General features: G+C 34.2%; 3 protein-coding genes across 7 annotated transcripts in view; all 3 read right to left on the reverse strand.

The window, feature by feature from the left end:
* Position 1: 1 nt before the first annotated feature.
* LOC115242494 (RNA polymerase-associated protein CTR9 homolog) lies at positions 2-5,908 on the reverse strand (the record flags this gene model as incomplete). Its single annotated transcript, XM_029818812.1, has 13 exons — positions 5,475-5,908; positions 4,623-4,721; positions 4,305-4,544; positions 3,652-4,224; positions 3,440-3,559; positions 3,052-3,362; positions 2,460-2,985; positions 2,174-2,368; positions 1,984-2,100; positions 1,580-1,890; positions 1,176-1,513; positions 882-1,053; positions 2-578 (listed from the first exon to the last, which is right to left on the reverse strand). Coding segments are annotated over exons 1-13 (3,621 nt in total), but the record flags the coding sequence as incomplete, so codon positions are not given.
* Positions 5,909-6,223: 315 nt separating this feature from the next.
* LOC115242519 (solute carrier family 35 member F2-like) lies at positions 6,224-12,647 on the reverse strand. Of its 2 annotated transcripts, none has more exons than XM_029818890.1 (9): positions 12,485-12,647; positions 11,476-11,588; positions 11,149-11,342; positions 10,275-10,437; positions 9,918-10,074; positions 9,619-9,829; positions 9,370-9,497; positions 8,938-9,233; positions 6,224-8,462 (listed from the first exon to the last, which is right to left on the reverse strand). In XM_029818890.1, the coding sequence occupies exons 1-8, from the start codon at positions 12,601-12,603 to the stop codon at positions 8,972-8,974; spliced, it is 1,347 nt and encodes a 448-aa protein (XP_029674750.1). In that variant the 5' UTR covers positions 12,604-12,647; the 3' UTR covers positions 6,224-8,462; positions 8,938-8,971. The 2 variants fall into 2 exon arrangements, with proteins under 2 accessions (XP_029674750.1, XP_029674749.1); XM_029818889.1 differs by having other exon boundaries at positions 8,932-9,233; positions 12,485-12,646.
* A 492-nt stretch (positions 12,648-13,139) lies between these two features.
* LOC115242499 (ryanodine receptor) overlaps positions 13,140-14,290 on the reverse strand; it is a 39,996-nt gene continuing 38,845 nt past the window's right edge. For all 4 annotated transcript variants that reach the window (XM_029818821.1, XM_029818820.1, XM_029818818.1 and 1 more), the window contains 2 exons: positions 14,246-14,290; positions 13,140-14,166 (listed from right to left, as the gene is read on the reverse strand). In XM_029818821.1, coding sequence (XP_029674681.1) covers positions 14,004-14,166; positions 14,246-14,290 — 208 coding nt within the window. In that variant the 3' untranslated portion in view covers positions 13,140-14,003. The remainder of the gene's footprint in view (positions 14,167-14,245) is intronic.

A 14,290-nucleotide genomic window follows, 5' to 3' on the forward strand; every position in this document is an offset into this window, starting at 1 on the left:
ATCTGGAACGCGATCGCGATTTGCTGCCGCTTCTCGATCTTGATTTGGATCTCGAAACAGATTTCGATTTAGACCGCGATCGACTCTTGCTTCTCGATTGTCGTTCCTCTGAGCCCGAGCGAGAGCCACTTTTGGATCTGGACCTTGAGCGCGACGTGCCTTTCCTTGAACCATTTGGCGACCTCGATCTAGAATCGCTTTTTCTCGAACTTGACCTTGATCTTGCCTTCGATCCGCTTCTTCGCGAGCCACTATTAGACCTTGATCGTGAGCCGCTTTTACGAGAGCCCGACCTCGATCTTGACCTGCTTTTGGCCGAGCCTGATCTTGACCCGGATGCCGAGCGGCTTCTTGATCTCGAAACGCTTCTGGATCTAGATCTCGATCCAGAGGCGGATCGAGATCGAGAACGCGACCGTGATCGCGAACGAGAAGCGGACCGTGAACGCGAGCTGCTTCTCGAGCGACTTCCAGATTTTGACCTTGAACGTGATCGTGATCGGGAAGCACGAGAATTTTCCGAATCGGATGCAATTCGTCTGCTGCTATGTGGTTGATTCTCGTTGCCACTTTCGCCACTGTTAACGATAAAAATTATTCCAAATCGTAATATATGAATAGCTTGGACATTTATATAACTAACTTGGATTTTATTAATATTGGGAAAAATAAATTATTAATATGTTTAAAAAAATTCTAATTATTTAATGCCATATTCCTAAAATAATTTAGAGACGCAAAATGTGTAGTGGAAATATGACATCACGCGCGAGATTCCTAGGAAGAATCCTTAAAATCCTTAAATCTGATTTTTATTGGAAGTTATAAAATTAAAGACAAATTGTGATGCATTAAGATAATATATCATAAAATATATTTACCCGCTAGCGATCTTAAGTCCACCAGTATCACTGTCCGATTCGCTCGTTGAAATAGTTTCCTTCGATTTAATTTTACCCTTAAGATTCTCGACTGCACCCCTACGCGATTTTTCTTTCCCAGTCCCAGTATTCTTCTTGCCACGCTTACGTTTGGGTTGATCGCTTTCCGATCCTATAAAATAGATGTTAATATGAAAGACATCAAAGTATAAAATTCGTTAATTAAAGTGAAAAATCCCTCAGAATGCGTAAAGAAAAATAAAAAGGAAAATAAAATATGAATGGATTTTTTACCGCTATTGCCACTTCCGGCTTCCTTCCTACGTTTGCCTTTACCTCTGCTCCTTCTTTCTTTAATTTCACTGCTCGGTTTCCTCTTACGTCTTCTTTCTTTCGGCGCTTCTTCCCTGCCTTCATCTCTGTCAGATCCTCCGCTGTCACTGACATACTGATCAGTTCGGACTCTTTTGCCCTTTCTTCCAGGTTTCTCCGACGGCATTTCTCCGAATACCAGAGCGTTCTTAGTTTTCTCCACATATTCTTGTCGCTTTTGTAACATTTCTTCTTCTTTCTGACGACGCATCTCTTCCAATTTACGTTGTTCTTCCGTTTGACGCATTTTGAAAGCTTGCCTATGAATTCAAAAGAAATTAATAAAAAATAAAAAAAGAAACATCTTTTTAAAGAAAGCGACGCACCTTTCTTCTTCTTGCTTTCGCCTCAACATTTTCTCTTCTTCGTCTAATCTTCTAGCTCTAGCGACGTGATATTGCGCTTGCGATAATAGATCTTGGCACCTCCTAGCTTCACCTTCAGCTAATTGCTCCATTCTGTCGCCATGCGTCGATAAATACTGGAAATATTTGTGCGAGAGACCCAGTTCATGAACTGCTTGAAGTACAGTGGTTAACGTCGATTTTTCATCTTTAAGAATTTGCGTGGCTAATCGTTGGAGTACAAGAGCAATATTATATAATAAGACAGTATCCTGCGGAGCTACTCGACGTGCCTAAAAATATTTTGATAAATTCATATTAAATATTGAAATGTAGGGGTGGAGGGAGGGATAATATCAGAGAAAAGTTCATATATAGCTAATTACCTTTAATAATGTCAGTTTCGCTTCTTTTAGTTTGCCGGCTTTGAAATAAGCTCTTCCAAGATATTGCAAGACTTCAACATGATGATATCTATAGAATTTACGCAAGCAATTTTCGTACTGCAATATATCAAATGTTAAATTAATTATATTTAAAATTAATCAAATATTTATCGTATCAACTATTATTTACCATTTGAATAGCGCTAACAAATTGCTTTTGCTCCACATAAATATGTGCAATGTTCAGCCAAACATCACAAAATTCTGCCGTTGCTTCGCGCACTTGAGCAAATATATCTCTAGCTTCGTTTACACAGCCCTTATGCGCAAGTACTGCGCCAATGCCGTTTGCAGCCCAGATATTCTTCGGGTCATTTCGCAAAACCTGGAGAATCATTTCAATCATAATAATGAACATTTTAATTGTGTAAATAACACCTTTTACCTGCTTTGATTAATGATTAACACCATTTTACCTGCTTGTACATAGCTAATGCACGATCCTGATGTCGCTTCTCTCTTTCTTTGTCCTTTCCACTCTGATGTAAAGTTTGTAGCCAGATATTTCCCAGAGCTATCAAAGAATAAGCATCCGTGCTTGTTGTCGGATTTTTCAGAATTCTCTCGAATTTCTTTTGGCCAGGACCCCATTCCATCTTGGCCAAATGCAAATTGCCCAATAACGACCATGCGTCTGGATGTTCATTATTAATTCTCAAGGCGTCCTTGAACCAATCGGACGCTTCGTATATCTGTCCCTTGTCTCTGGCCATACAACCGAGTCTCAAATAACAGTCAACATAATTTGGATGCTCCTTCAAGATGTCTTTGTATAGTTTTTCTGCTCGATCGAAAATGCACAACGCCTCATTAAGACGCGCCAAGTTATACGTGGTTGTCACTGCTATCGAATTGTAATATACCGAATCGTGCAGAGCGTCTGCTTTCGAACGTGCCAAAGATTCTTCCAAGTTTTTTCTGGCTTCTTCCAAGTTACTGAGTCTAAAAAATAAAAAGTATACATCGTATACCTAATAAAATAAATATAATATGTAGATATATATGTACCTGTAATGTAACGCTCCTACATTATTCAAGATCTCTGGTGGGATATCCGCTTGAACTTTTTCCTTCAAGATTCTGGTCGCAGTTCCATAAGCATTTAGAGATGCATTTAGATCACTTTGTTCCAATATTTGTGCTAGCTCGATCCAAGCTTCAACATCATCAGGAAATTGCTCTGTTACCTTTCGCAAATGATTTTTTGCGATGTCGCGTTTTGATTGGGAACTCGAGTTAGCGTAAAGAGAGCCAAGGATCTTCATAGTTTCATAATTTCCCGGTTGTGCTTTCAAAACTTTCTCGAAGCATTGAGCAGCCTGTTAGTAGGATAAATAATTATTTTATCTTTATACGATCAGACTTTTAGTTAGCGTATAGTATTATGTGTTCTTACATTTTCAGCATCACCACGATAAACATACATTTGTCCTAAACCAAAATGCGGTAATACAAATACAGGTGGAGCAAATTGCGTTGCTTGATAATAATATTGAAACGCTTGATCGTAATCACCCTAAAATATTTTTACTTGATTATTACACAACAACAACGTAACAATAATGAAAATACTTTTAACTACATTATATTTAATACTTTGTGACTTACCTGAACATGGAATGCTCTGGCTAATTGATAGCAACTTTCTGCCCGCATGGCTTCATTTTCGGTATTATGAAACGCGTGCAGCGCTAAATGCTGAACTTTATTGTAATCTTTCTTGAAAAAGAAATGGTTTGCTAAGTGATTTAACACCATCGGATTTGTCGAATCGATCGTGTAAGCCTTTGATAACATTTGCACGCCAGTTCTTATGCTGTCGGGCTGTTGCTGATTTAGTTTCAAAACTGAAAGTCCGACAAGTGCACCAACACATTGCCCATCCAATTGCAAAGCCCTTTCGAACGCGAGTCGCGCTTTTTCTTGATTATTCAATTTCATAAAACAATGCCCCATTCCCAATCTGACAGCAGCTGGACAGTGTGGATTAGTCCTGAGAGCTTTTTTGTAAAATGCAAGGGCACCTCTATAATCTTTTTTGTTAAAAGCAATGCAGGCTTTGCCAAGTAAAGAAGGTATATTATTTGGCGACTGATTTAACACAAAATTGAATTGTGCATCAGCCTGCTCCATTTTATCCCCTTCAAGCAGACAGAAATAAGCTCGGCCGAGCAAATGATTCTGTAACAATAATAATAATAATAAACAGCAAATATAAAAATTTATGTGAATATTACTATTCAAATAGAACCAATATATACCTGATCATACATGATGATCTTGTCAGCTGTTGTATACAATAATGTGGCTTTTGTAAAGAGATCTCTCTTTTTGTCTTTATTCTTTTCTTTATTGGCTTCCTGGACATAATAGGCAGCCAACATGTCAAGCGCTCGCATCTGATCTTTTTCATAGTCACGGTAGTCAATATTTGCATCAATACGAGAAGATTCAAGTATCTTAATAAAATCTTCAATCTTCTGCTGCTTATAATACTCAAGCTGAAAAGGAAAAGAAACTTGTTATATGGATATTATTATGCATATTTTATTTCAATTAAAATTATCTGTTTTACATACAGCCAAATTGACCCAGATATTAAGCTGGGCATGTTCTTGCCGCACAATCCCCAGAACTTCATCTCCGTCTGGTAACTGATCTAAGTAAAGTTCTATAACCTATTTTAAAAGAAACAAAAACAATTAAAATCTTTAACAGATTACATATGCTACATATATATTACTAATTTAAACTTGTATCATTTTCCAATTAATATTCCTGTTAATAATAAATAAAATAAAGTTATTATATTCTATTCATAGCTTACATGTATACTGTCCAAAAAAATAATGTTTAAACTATAACACATGGTAATAAGGAGAAATAACAAAGTAACTTTTAAATTGTATTTCTCAAGTATAAACTTATGAGCATAATTTACAATTATATACCGATACACAAAACACAATCATCATAAGTAGAGAAGATTAATACTTATATAAATGCATTCACATATATACAGTAAGAACATCCAAATAAGATAAAATAACAGTAAAATCATAGAACACATAAATCATTTTTTAAATATACAAATACACAATCTTTTCTAGATAAATAACAATATCGCGAGAATAAGTAAAATAAATTGTCACATTTTCTTTTCTAAAGATTCCAGAAGAATGATTGATTAATACCGAATTATTGAAGCAATATCATTTTAGAGCAAGATATAATCCTGTTGTATGTATACAAAGTTCGCTGATCATTTTCATCAATCAGAAAACATGTTCGTTGAGGTTAAGCTTGAAGCGATATTGCCAATTGTCGAAGAAAATTCATATTTTACATAATTCACATATTTTTATTATTACCAGGATCTCATTATGATACTCGTAAATTAACAATATTATTAATAGAAGAGGAATATTCACCTCATCTGTATCGCGAAGTGGTATCTCTATAGAGCCCGCCATTGTAACACCATATTTGTTACGTTAGAATTGTTGGAAAATGCACTACTGCGCTACTGATAACTGATATACACCATAAACCTTAGCATACCTATATATTATAGTTTTGCCATGTCATACATAAACTGACCCGCGCGATGACCAATCAACTTTAATGCCGGTCTACAATAGGTGATTTAAGCCCTAAGCCTTAAGAGATTGACTAATCACAGTCGAGTATTCTCCTCATACTTGATTGTGATTGGTCAATTTCTTAAGGCTTAGGGCTTAAATCACCTATTGTAGACCAGCACTTAAGCTTCTCTGGACATGTTATAACATGGTGAATAGTGATTGGTTCGTCGGTCTTACACATGTTACGTTATCTATGGGCATACTAAGTCACGCATATTCTATCTAGATAATCGTGTATCTAATCTGATGCTGGTCTAATCTGATATTTGATAGCTTTACATTTAACATACGTGCATACATAAGCTTGAAAGATATGTATATAATTAATCGTATACAAAATATCATCGGCAAAAAATAACATAAGCTAAATTTTTAAAAATCATGGTATAAGAACTCCTAAAATTTTTAAATCTCTAAAGATTTAAAATGTGAAAATTTAAACTCTAACAGAGACAAAGTTTGGGGGAATAATTAAATAAATTGAAATTTCAAGTAATTACGTTTCAAAAACTTCAATTTTATTATTTTTTTCTTTCGTCTACATTATGAGCAAGATTATAATCTAAGAAGGGATAAGATAAAAGTATTGCTACAACTCATTTTCAGTCAGTCTCAATCTTTACAAATAATAATCCTTATAATTTATAACGCATTTTAAAGCTCATCAATATAAATTTTTTATATAATTTTTATATAATATAAATACTTTTTGTTAACATAAATTAATTAATCTGTGTATTTAATATATAATATATTATAGATATATAATCCATATCTTTAATATAAAACAATATTTTATTATTAGAAAAAATTATAGATGATTTCTGCTTGGAATAACGCAACAACAGATATAATAGACATTGTTCTGAATTCTTTGAGTATTATTTGCATTCTATTAGAATCTAAAATTATAAATATAATAAAAATGTTAGTTTATAACTTTCCTCTATAGAAACAACAGTAGTTATAGTAAGCTCTATTAATATTCTTGATTCCATTTTAATCTTAAAAAGATACGTTAGAAAATACTACGTTAATTATACTATACTTTATCTTAATTGAATAAAAGTATTTCTAAAAAATAAGAATATATACAAATCATTTTTAAATATACAAATACATAATCTTTTCGAAATAAATAACAAAAAATAACAAAAATAATATCGCGATAATAAGTAAAACATATATATAATTATTAATAATAATAAGCTAGTAATTAAACAATGCAGATACAATATAATGGCCATATATCTATCAATTGTTTCCATTTTACATGATTTGGATAAATAATGTCAAAACGAGATTATTGTTGTCTCGCATACGTATAATAATAATAATGTTCGAAACTGAGCTGAGATTTTTTGTGCATAAAAGAGTATTGTATATAAGTGTATAATTAATAATTAATATACATATATCATTAATTAATTTTTCATATATCATAAAATCTGTGAATAAAATATTGTGAACACATTATATATAGTTAAAGTGGACAATCAACTATATATAATATAGGAAAATTTTATTTTAAATTAGCACCTTATTTTTGGGTATTCTTAACTTGTATATTAGCTACTTATTATAAGATTAATTGAATAATTGTGATAATATATATGAGTAACGTGTAACAATCAGATTAGAATTGTGTCGAGTTTAGATTTTCTGCTCACCCTGTGTAAATCCCTCGGGATTTCATTACGATTATCGATCTCAACAAAAAAGTAGATTATCGACGAGACACTTAGTTTTTGCATCAGAAGATTTAGTCGTTATTATACTTCGATATTATGAGCGAGATAGCGGAATATAAAATAAGTATAGTGTTTTAATTGTTATTTGTATTGATGATGATATTCATTATACTGCAAATCGTACTGTTGAAAAAGAAGAATATAACAGTATTGCATAGAGTTAGAAAGTCGTCTTATAGTGACCGTATTAATTATGTTTGTATTAATTACCACAAGTTCGTCGCATTAGATTATCTAAAATTTTCTTTCTCGGTTAACCCGTGTTATCATATTGTAACTTATAAATATCTCTATATATATACTATAATATATCGATTGTGTGTAATAGTAATAGTCATAACAAATGTCCACGAAGGTAATTCGTGTTAATATAAAAAATTCAAGTGAAAATGAGTATACAATGTACATAAAACGAGTACACGTTTGCATTCACATTTTTCTAGATCTATAATCTGAGTGCTAATAGATTTTGATATTTGGCACGTTTCGTTTTTACAGAACTAGCTCACATCTATATAAATAATGCTGAGAATGTTTTTGATTAGAAGGAAAATATTAATATCTAATTGAATAAATTTTGATTCTATGACCGTTTTTAAATTTGATCCAATATTTCAATTAAATTAACAAAAAATACACAATTAATCTCTAATATTATATACTAATATATACATTTTTTTTATTAAATAATATTTATACCAAATAATAAAATAATATCATATACTAAAAAAGTATTGAATTAATGCCACTTTAAGACGGTCTAACTATCGTCTTGCCTGTTATAAATACAATTAATATTATAAATTAATAATTTTATGCGGCTATCAAAAAAGAGTTTTTGCACTATGTGCTAGCATTTGTAATCGTGTCGATATATAAACATTTTTTCGTTTTTTTTTAAGGGCCCCGTTTTGAAAAATGTTGCATTTTGAACGAAGAAATCGCGCGCTATTCTATTCTATTCTAGGCAGTCGTTTTCTTCCGCTTATTAATTACAGGTAGAATCGCTCTTCCCGTTCGCAGCCTGAAACCGTCACAGATTTCATTGACATCTCTCCAAATTCAAATAAAGAAATCACGCTATATATCAGAGGCAAATAAATTACCGCGCGAGTTAAAACATTATTTTGTGGTTTGCAGACGATGTATTCATCGTTGCATATTATGACATATCGAGTGTACCCTCCCCCTCCCCTTCTCCCATTACATATATAATGATATTTAAAAATTATATATTTATTCTAATTTTATGTATCATCCGATTTTTTTTTGCTGATCTTATGTGGGTCAATGACATTATGCAATTTCTGTATATATTCCAAAACCGTTTCTGGAAAATAAATCTAACACACACAAAAAAATTTTATTATTCACTGTAAACTGCGTGTGAAGTTTTATAACGTAATATAAAATTATATTATCGAAAATGGACAGATATTGAAAAATCGTTTAATTACGCGGATTCCATTTGCCTCGGATATCCGTGAGATCACCTGAACCTTGAACTCGTGTCAAGTTCGTCCCCGACAGACATCAGGATGAGTTTTTCGTATCGAAATACGAATTGGAGGATACGCGTGGCATTGATCTTGATGCTACCTTCAAGTTCGCCTGACTGCCATAGAAGGAGGTGAAGGCCGTGTCCGAGCTAACGCTTAGGGGTAGGCTCGTTGCATCCATTGTCCCCCTCTCACTACCGAGGGTGGATGCCCTGATATCGAGGGTGCCGCTCACCCCGGACATTCCAGAGCTCGTAGCCATCTCCACTTCTCCGACATCGGGATGGGACATGTGTCTTAAATTATTTTGAATTATCAGAATATTTTTAGAATATCTAAAAACTGACGTTATCGTCACTTTAATGCGCGCTCGGTCATTTACTTCGCGGAGATATCGATAATTAATTATACGATATTTAACGCAAACCTCACCTGTAATCTGGGATAGGCGGTTCGATATGCTGCCTTCGTGAATTCGATGATATCGGTGTTCTCTTTATTGCGTATATGTATATGCCGGTCATCGTGAGTGTGTACGAAACAAAGTACAATGCGTGAAACTAGAACAATCGATGAGAAAAATGTCAATATTTATATAAAATGTTAATTGTGAATTATCTGCATTAGACTTTCATTTTTTTTTTTGAGTGACAATACTCGCAATGTAAATTGATAGCCTACCTTATAGTGGTGATTAAGCATTCCAGCTAATATATTAAAAGAATCCGAAGTGAGTAGCGCCAGTTGCAATGCGGTAGCGCCAGACTCAAACAATATTACTGGCACTAGAGAGAAGAACATGAATTGCGTGATGCAATAAAGAATCAGGATCGTTATTACTGGTGCATTGTCCCATTCGAACGCTTCTATTTGAAATCTCTCGAGCACGGCACTGTATTGAAACGATCGAGGAAAAGAAATAACGCTTATTCGAGGCATTCTTATTATGGAGCTCTCAATTTCAATTATGACGTACTCACGTTTGCATGCAGCTCAATATTGTACCGAAGAAACCGATCATGCCCAGGTATTCAATAATATCGACTGTTTTAACGGCCAGCTCTTGCAGAACCGTCGTCACCGAAAACAATACCGCGCCGCCGAGACAAAGCATATCACCGACGAGTTGATTCTTTCCTGGTACAATAAATAATAATAATGACAATAACAACTTTATTAAATTTATAATAAAATTATAATTATACAGAAAAAGCAGAGTGTAAATAGAAGACTGCAACACGTCAAAAAAGACGAAGCGTTAGCAATAACGATAAAGTAATAATAATTTATCGTTGCTTTTATGCATCTATTTGCATTTTATGATCATTAGTAATTACCAGTAGCCGTAGGATCGTTATTGTCATCTATACCGGCCCAAACCAGGCATCCGACGCCCATTAAACAAACGGACACACCAACGATGTGTACCATTCTGTATCTGACACCCAATACTAGAAACGAGAGTACCAAGGCAACCGGTATCGCCACGCAGTCAAGAAGCTAAAAATATATTTTATTGTTTTTTATTGTAATTCATATATTAGTAATTTTCATAATAGTATTTACAGTATATCGTGTATATAAAAATGTCCAATATATGTGAATCACGCAATAAGAGATAGTTTATAAAGTTTGCAACGCATTTGATTAAGAATGAATGGCTCGGACAACGAGAGAACGAGCATTAGATATTAAGTCGAAGACCCAGTGTCCTCCTTTTCATTATATAGCCGCGCAGTTACAATACCTGTACGCCATTCGCAGCTGACGCGAGTACTACGCACATCAGATAACACGAGTGCAAACTACATATATAGACGGACAAAGTTATATGCGTGAGTAGAAAATGGTGTATTAAACGACAAAAGTAACGCCAATGGGGCTCATTTTTAAACACACGTGAAAATAATCGCGAAATTAATAAATTTTCATAGATTATTCAATAATATAAAAATATAGTAATATAAAAATTGTAGATGTAATGAACGTAAAAAAATGTACATACGGATAATTAAATATCAAAAGGAGCGATATCTACAAAAAATATTAGATTATTCGAATTAATAATCTATTATAAAATTTCTATAAAAAATAAGAGAGAGAAACGTAATTATTATATTTGAATCTGTATTGCTTTACTATGCTCCTGATAAAATATCTGGGATGGTATTTACATACTTTTACAGATATGTAAATCTGGCATTTACATACATGTATGCTGGCGAGGCTGGTAAATTGATGAGACGACGTAATAAGCGTGCATGCTTCAACGTCGATCAGTGCTAACAGCAAGTATCTCCATCCACGAGCTCTTATGACGGAAATTAGGCCATTTCCCACACCTCGGCAGGACATCCACGTCGTATAAACTAAGCACATCATCACGTAATGTGGAAGATTTTGTCCTGTCTCGCGAAAACGATAACAATCGGATTAGTAATGGAGAGAAAAGTTTTAAAGATAGATATCACTCTCAATGAGTTCAAATTTTGACGCAAAAATGCAAAAAATTAATTTTTACATAATAAAATAAATTACCTGTTGGAAGCGAAAGCTTGTACGAGGCGGTGTTTATGTGATGATTTACGAGTGTCATGAAGCACAGCACCAGCGAGAGAAACTGGCCCATTATTATCGCCCTCCATACTGCCCTGTTTCATGTTATATTGCATTAACAAACGGTTATATTGTTTATCTCGAAGCAATGTGTGTGCGTATATTGTGTGTATATGTATCATAAACTATATATAAAATTATATTTTTATAATTGCGAATTTAAATAGACTTTGAGAAAAAGAAGTTAATAATTATATTAGATTTTAATATAAAAATTAATATTTAAAAATTTATATATTCTAGCATAAGAAATCTAGTAGAAGAATATTTCATGTGGGAAAAGTATACAATTAATTTTTTTAATGAAAATTATTCAGTTTTTATTAAATATCTCATCGCGCGCATTACTTTAAGTAGTAACATCCAGGAACGGTCAGACCAAATCGCGTTTTCGAGCCGACCATGCGGTAAAGCACACAAGTCGTACAAAAATAAACAAATTATTTTACATAAGTTATTATTAATAAAGAATATTTGCAAATTTCTAAATTAATCAAAAAATAAAAAAGATTATTTGGATAAAACGCCAGTTAAAAAAAAAAAAATATTGAAATATGCATATTTTAACAAAGGGAGGGTTTACGAATTTGACACACGTAAAACTACACTAACACCTATATACCACTAATATAATCCGAATGTCCATGTCCGTATTGTCACGTATCGATTCGTTATCAATCGTTATCATGTTTCTCATGCCATTCAAAGATATTCGCAATCAAAACTATTATTATTGCATTTACACCATAATTACACATTGTTATACCAATCACGAGGAACTGCATGACGAAACGTAGCTAAACACCCGGTCGTTTCATGCCCGGGTCGTTCGCCCCCTCCCGCCCGTCTCCACCGTTTTTACGAAATGATACAGGGCGGAAAACACACACGATAGCTCCTGCGAGCGTTTACCCCGCGGTTATTCACGTACCATCGGCCTAGCTCGGATATGTAATTTTCAATTGTGTCGCACAACCCATTCCTGGCCTGCATCGCCGGATTTTGAACGCCGTGACGATCGCCCACCGATCCACCCATGCCATGGTGCATTTTCACCCTGAAAGCTCCTCGCCGGCGAGCGGCTGCTGGACCGAGGCGCTTGCGCGACCTCCTTTCGCCCTCGGCGCGAAGGGACACGCCGTTACTCTTGTTGCTCTTCTCTCTTTCTCTCTCTCTCATTTCCCTCGGGTACGTATCGTGACGGAAAATATATGATATTTTACTATGCCACAGTAGACGAGGTCGGTGTAATACGACGTGGCGTCGCCGTCGTGACGTCGGAACGCGCAAAATTCCGGCCTTGGAATTATTGAAGATCGATTGTATCGATCGTTAGAAACTAGTTTTTTATGTAGAAACCTTAATACAATTTTCAAGATTCAATATCAATAGTCTTTAAAATTCTTTTATAGCAATCATAGATTAATATAAATTAAACAAAAATGTGACGATATCAATAATAATTTGCGATTTGTAAATTTTAATATATTTTTAAAGTTTTGCAGATAAGAATACCTGAGTTCTAAATGGTATTTGAAAGTACATGCAATTTATATATAAAATTAAGGAAAGAACCTGGGATAACGAAGTAAAGAAGTATGTCTTTATTACCAGATAGTCCTGCCGTAAAGTTTTATTTACAATATATATTGACATTTTTCTGGATATATATACTATGAGCTCAGTCATAAATAATGTCCAAAAAGTTTTCATTCTTATAGCAATCAAAGAGAAATTTGCACATTATATAAACTTTGAATATCTTCAACTTACTTATACTATATCATATATTTCAAACTTGTTATCGCTCCGATACAGCGCATCAATTGTGCACAAGTATAGATCATAGATTCGACGTATGAAAAGAAGGCAATTGTAGCGCTAGGAATATGTAAATTTGTGCAGTCGGTTTCGCCGATTCAACAATAATGTACCGTCGATCGAAGAAAGTCGAGCTTTTGTCAACCTTTGATTGATCGATTATCTAAAAGTGGAGATTATCTCAGTGGTACCGCGTTCGTGTTATCTTTACAAAGTTGGAAAAATATTTTCAATTTTATACGCGCGCGATGCAACGTCAAGCGCGAAATCCTCCATGTCCAGACATTTTTATTACACACGCAGTACATAATTAATGCCCTAGACTCATACGCGAGAGACTCAATCTACGAGTTAGGAATAACAATAATTTGTCAAGTGGAAAACGGGGGGGGGGAGACATAAGTTTTTACGACATAAAATCTCTCCTCGCGCGTCGATATGAGGTAAGACGTAGAGTTTTAAAAATTTGATTTTGTGAACGGACGTTTCGACTTTATACTCCCGTCCGATGAGCAACAATTGACGCTAAAAATAATCGAAGACGCTGTTCGAGGAGAGAAGTCCTCATTGATAAGTGAGATCGATTGGTCGATCGATTGGTCACCTCTTAATTAAAAACGAGATTAATTTTACTTCTTCTTGGCCTCTTCCTCTACGGTCTCGTTCTGCTTGCGGAAGCAATCGCCCACCGGGAAGAAGTCCCAACATCTTTGCTGATACATATTCCACACGTAGGTCTCCTGACCGGTGTATTCGGTGTCCGGTTTGTTAATTAAGTGCATAAGGAAGAACCTATTGATCGAAGATTATATTAAAAAACCGATATAAGACATTCTCTTCTATCGTAAAATCAAAAATATAAAATATTTACATATAATTCGCTAAATTATGCTCCTGCTGAACGTGAGTATCAAAC

Source organism: Formica exsecta, unplaced genomic scaffold (assembly GCF_003651465.1).
Source record: "Formica exsecta isolate Colony F162 unplaced genomic scaffold, ASM365146v1 scaffold60, whole genome shotgun sequence".
NCBI lineage: Eukaryota > Metazoa > Arthropoda > Insecta > Hymenoptera > Formicidae > Formica > Formica exsecta.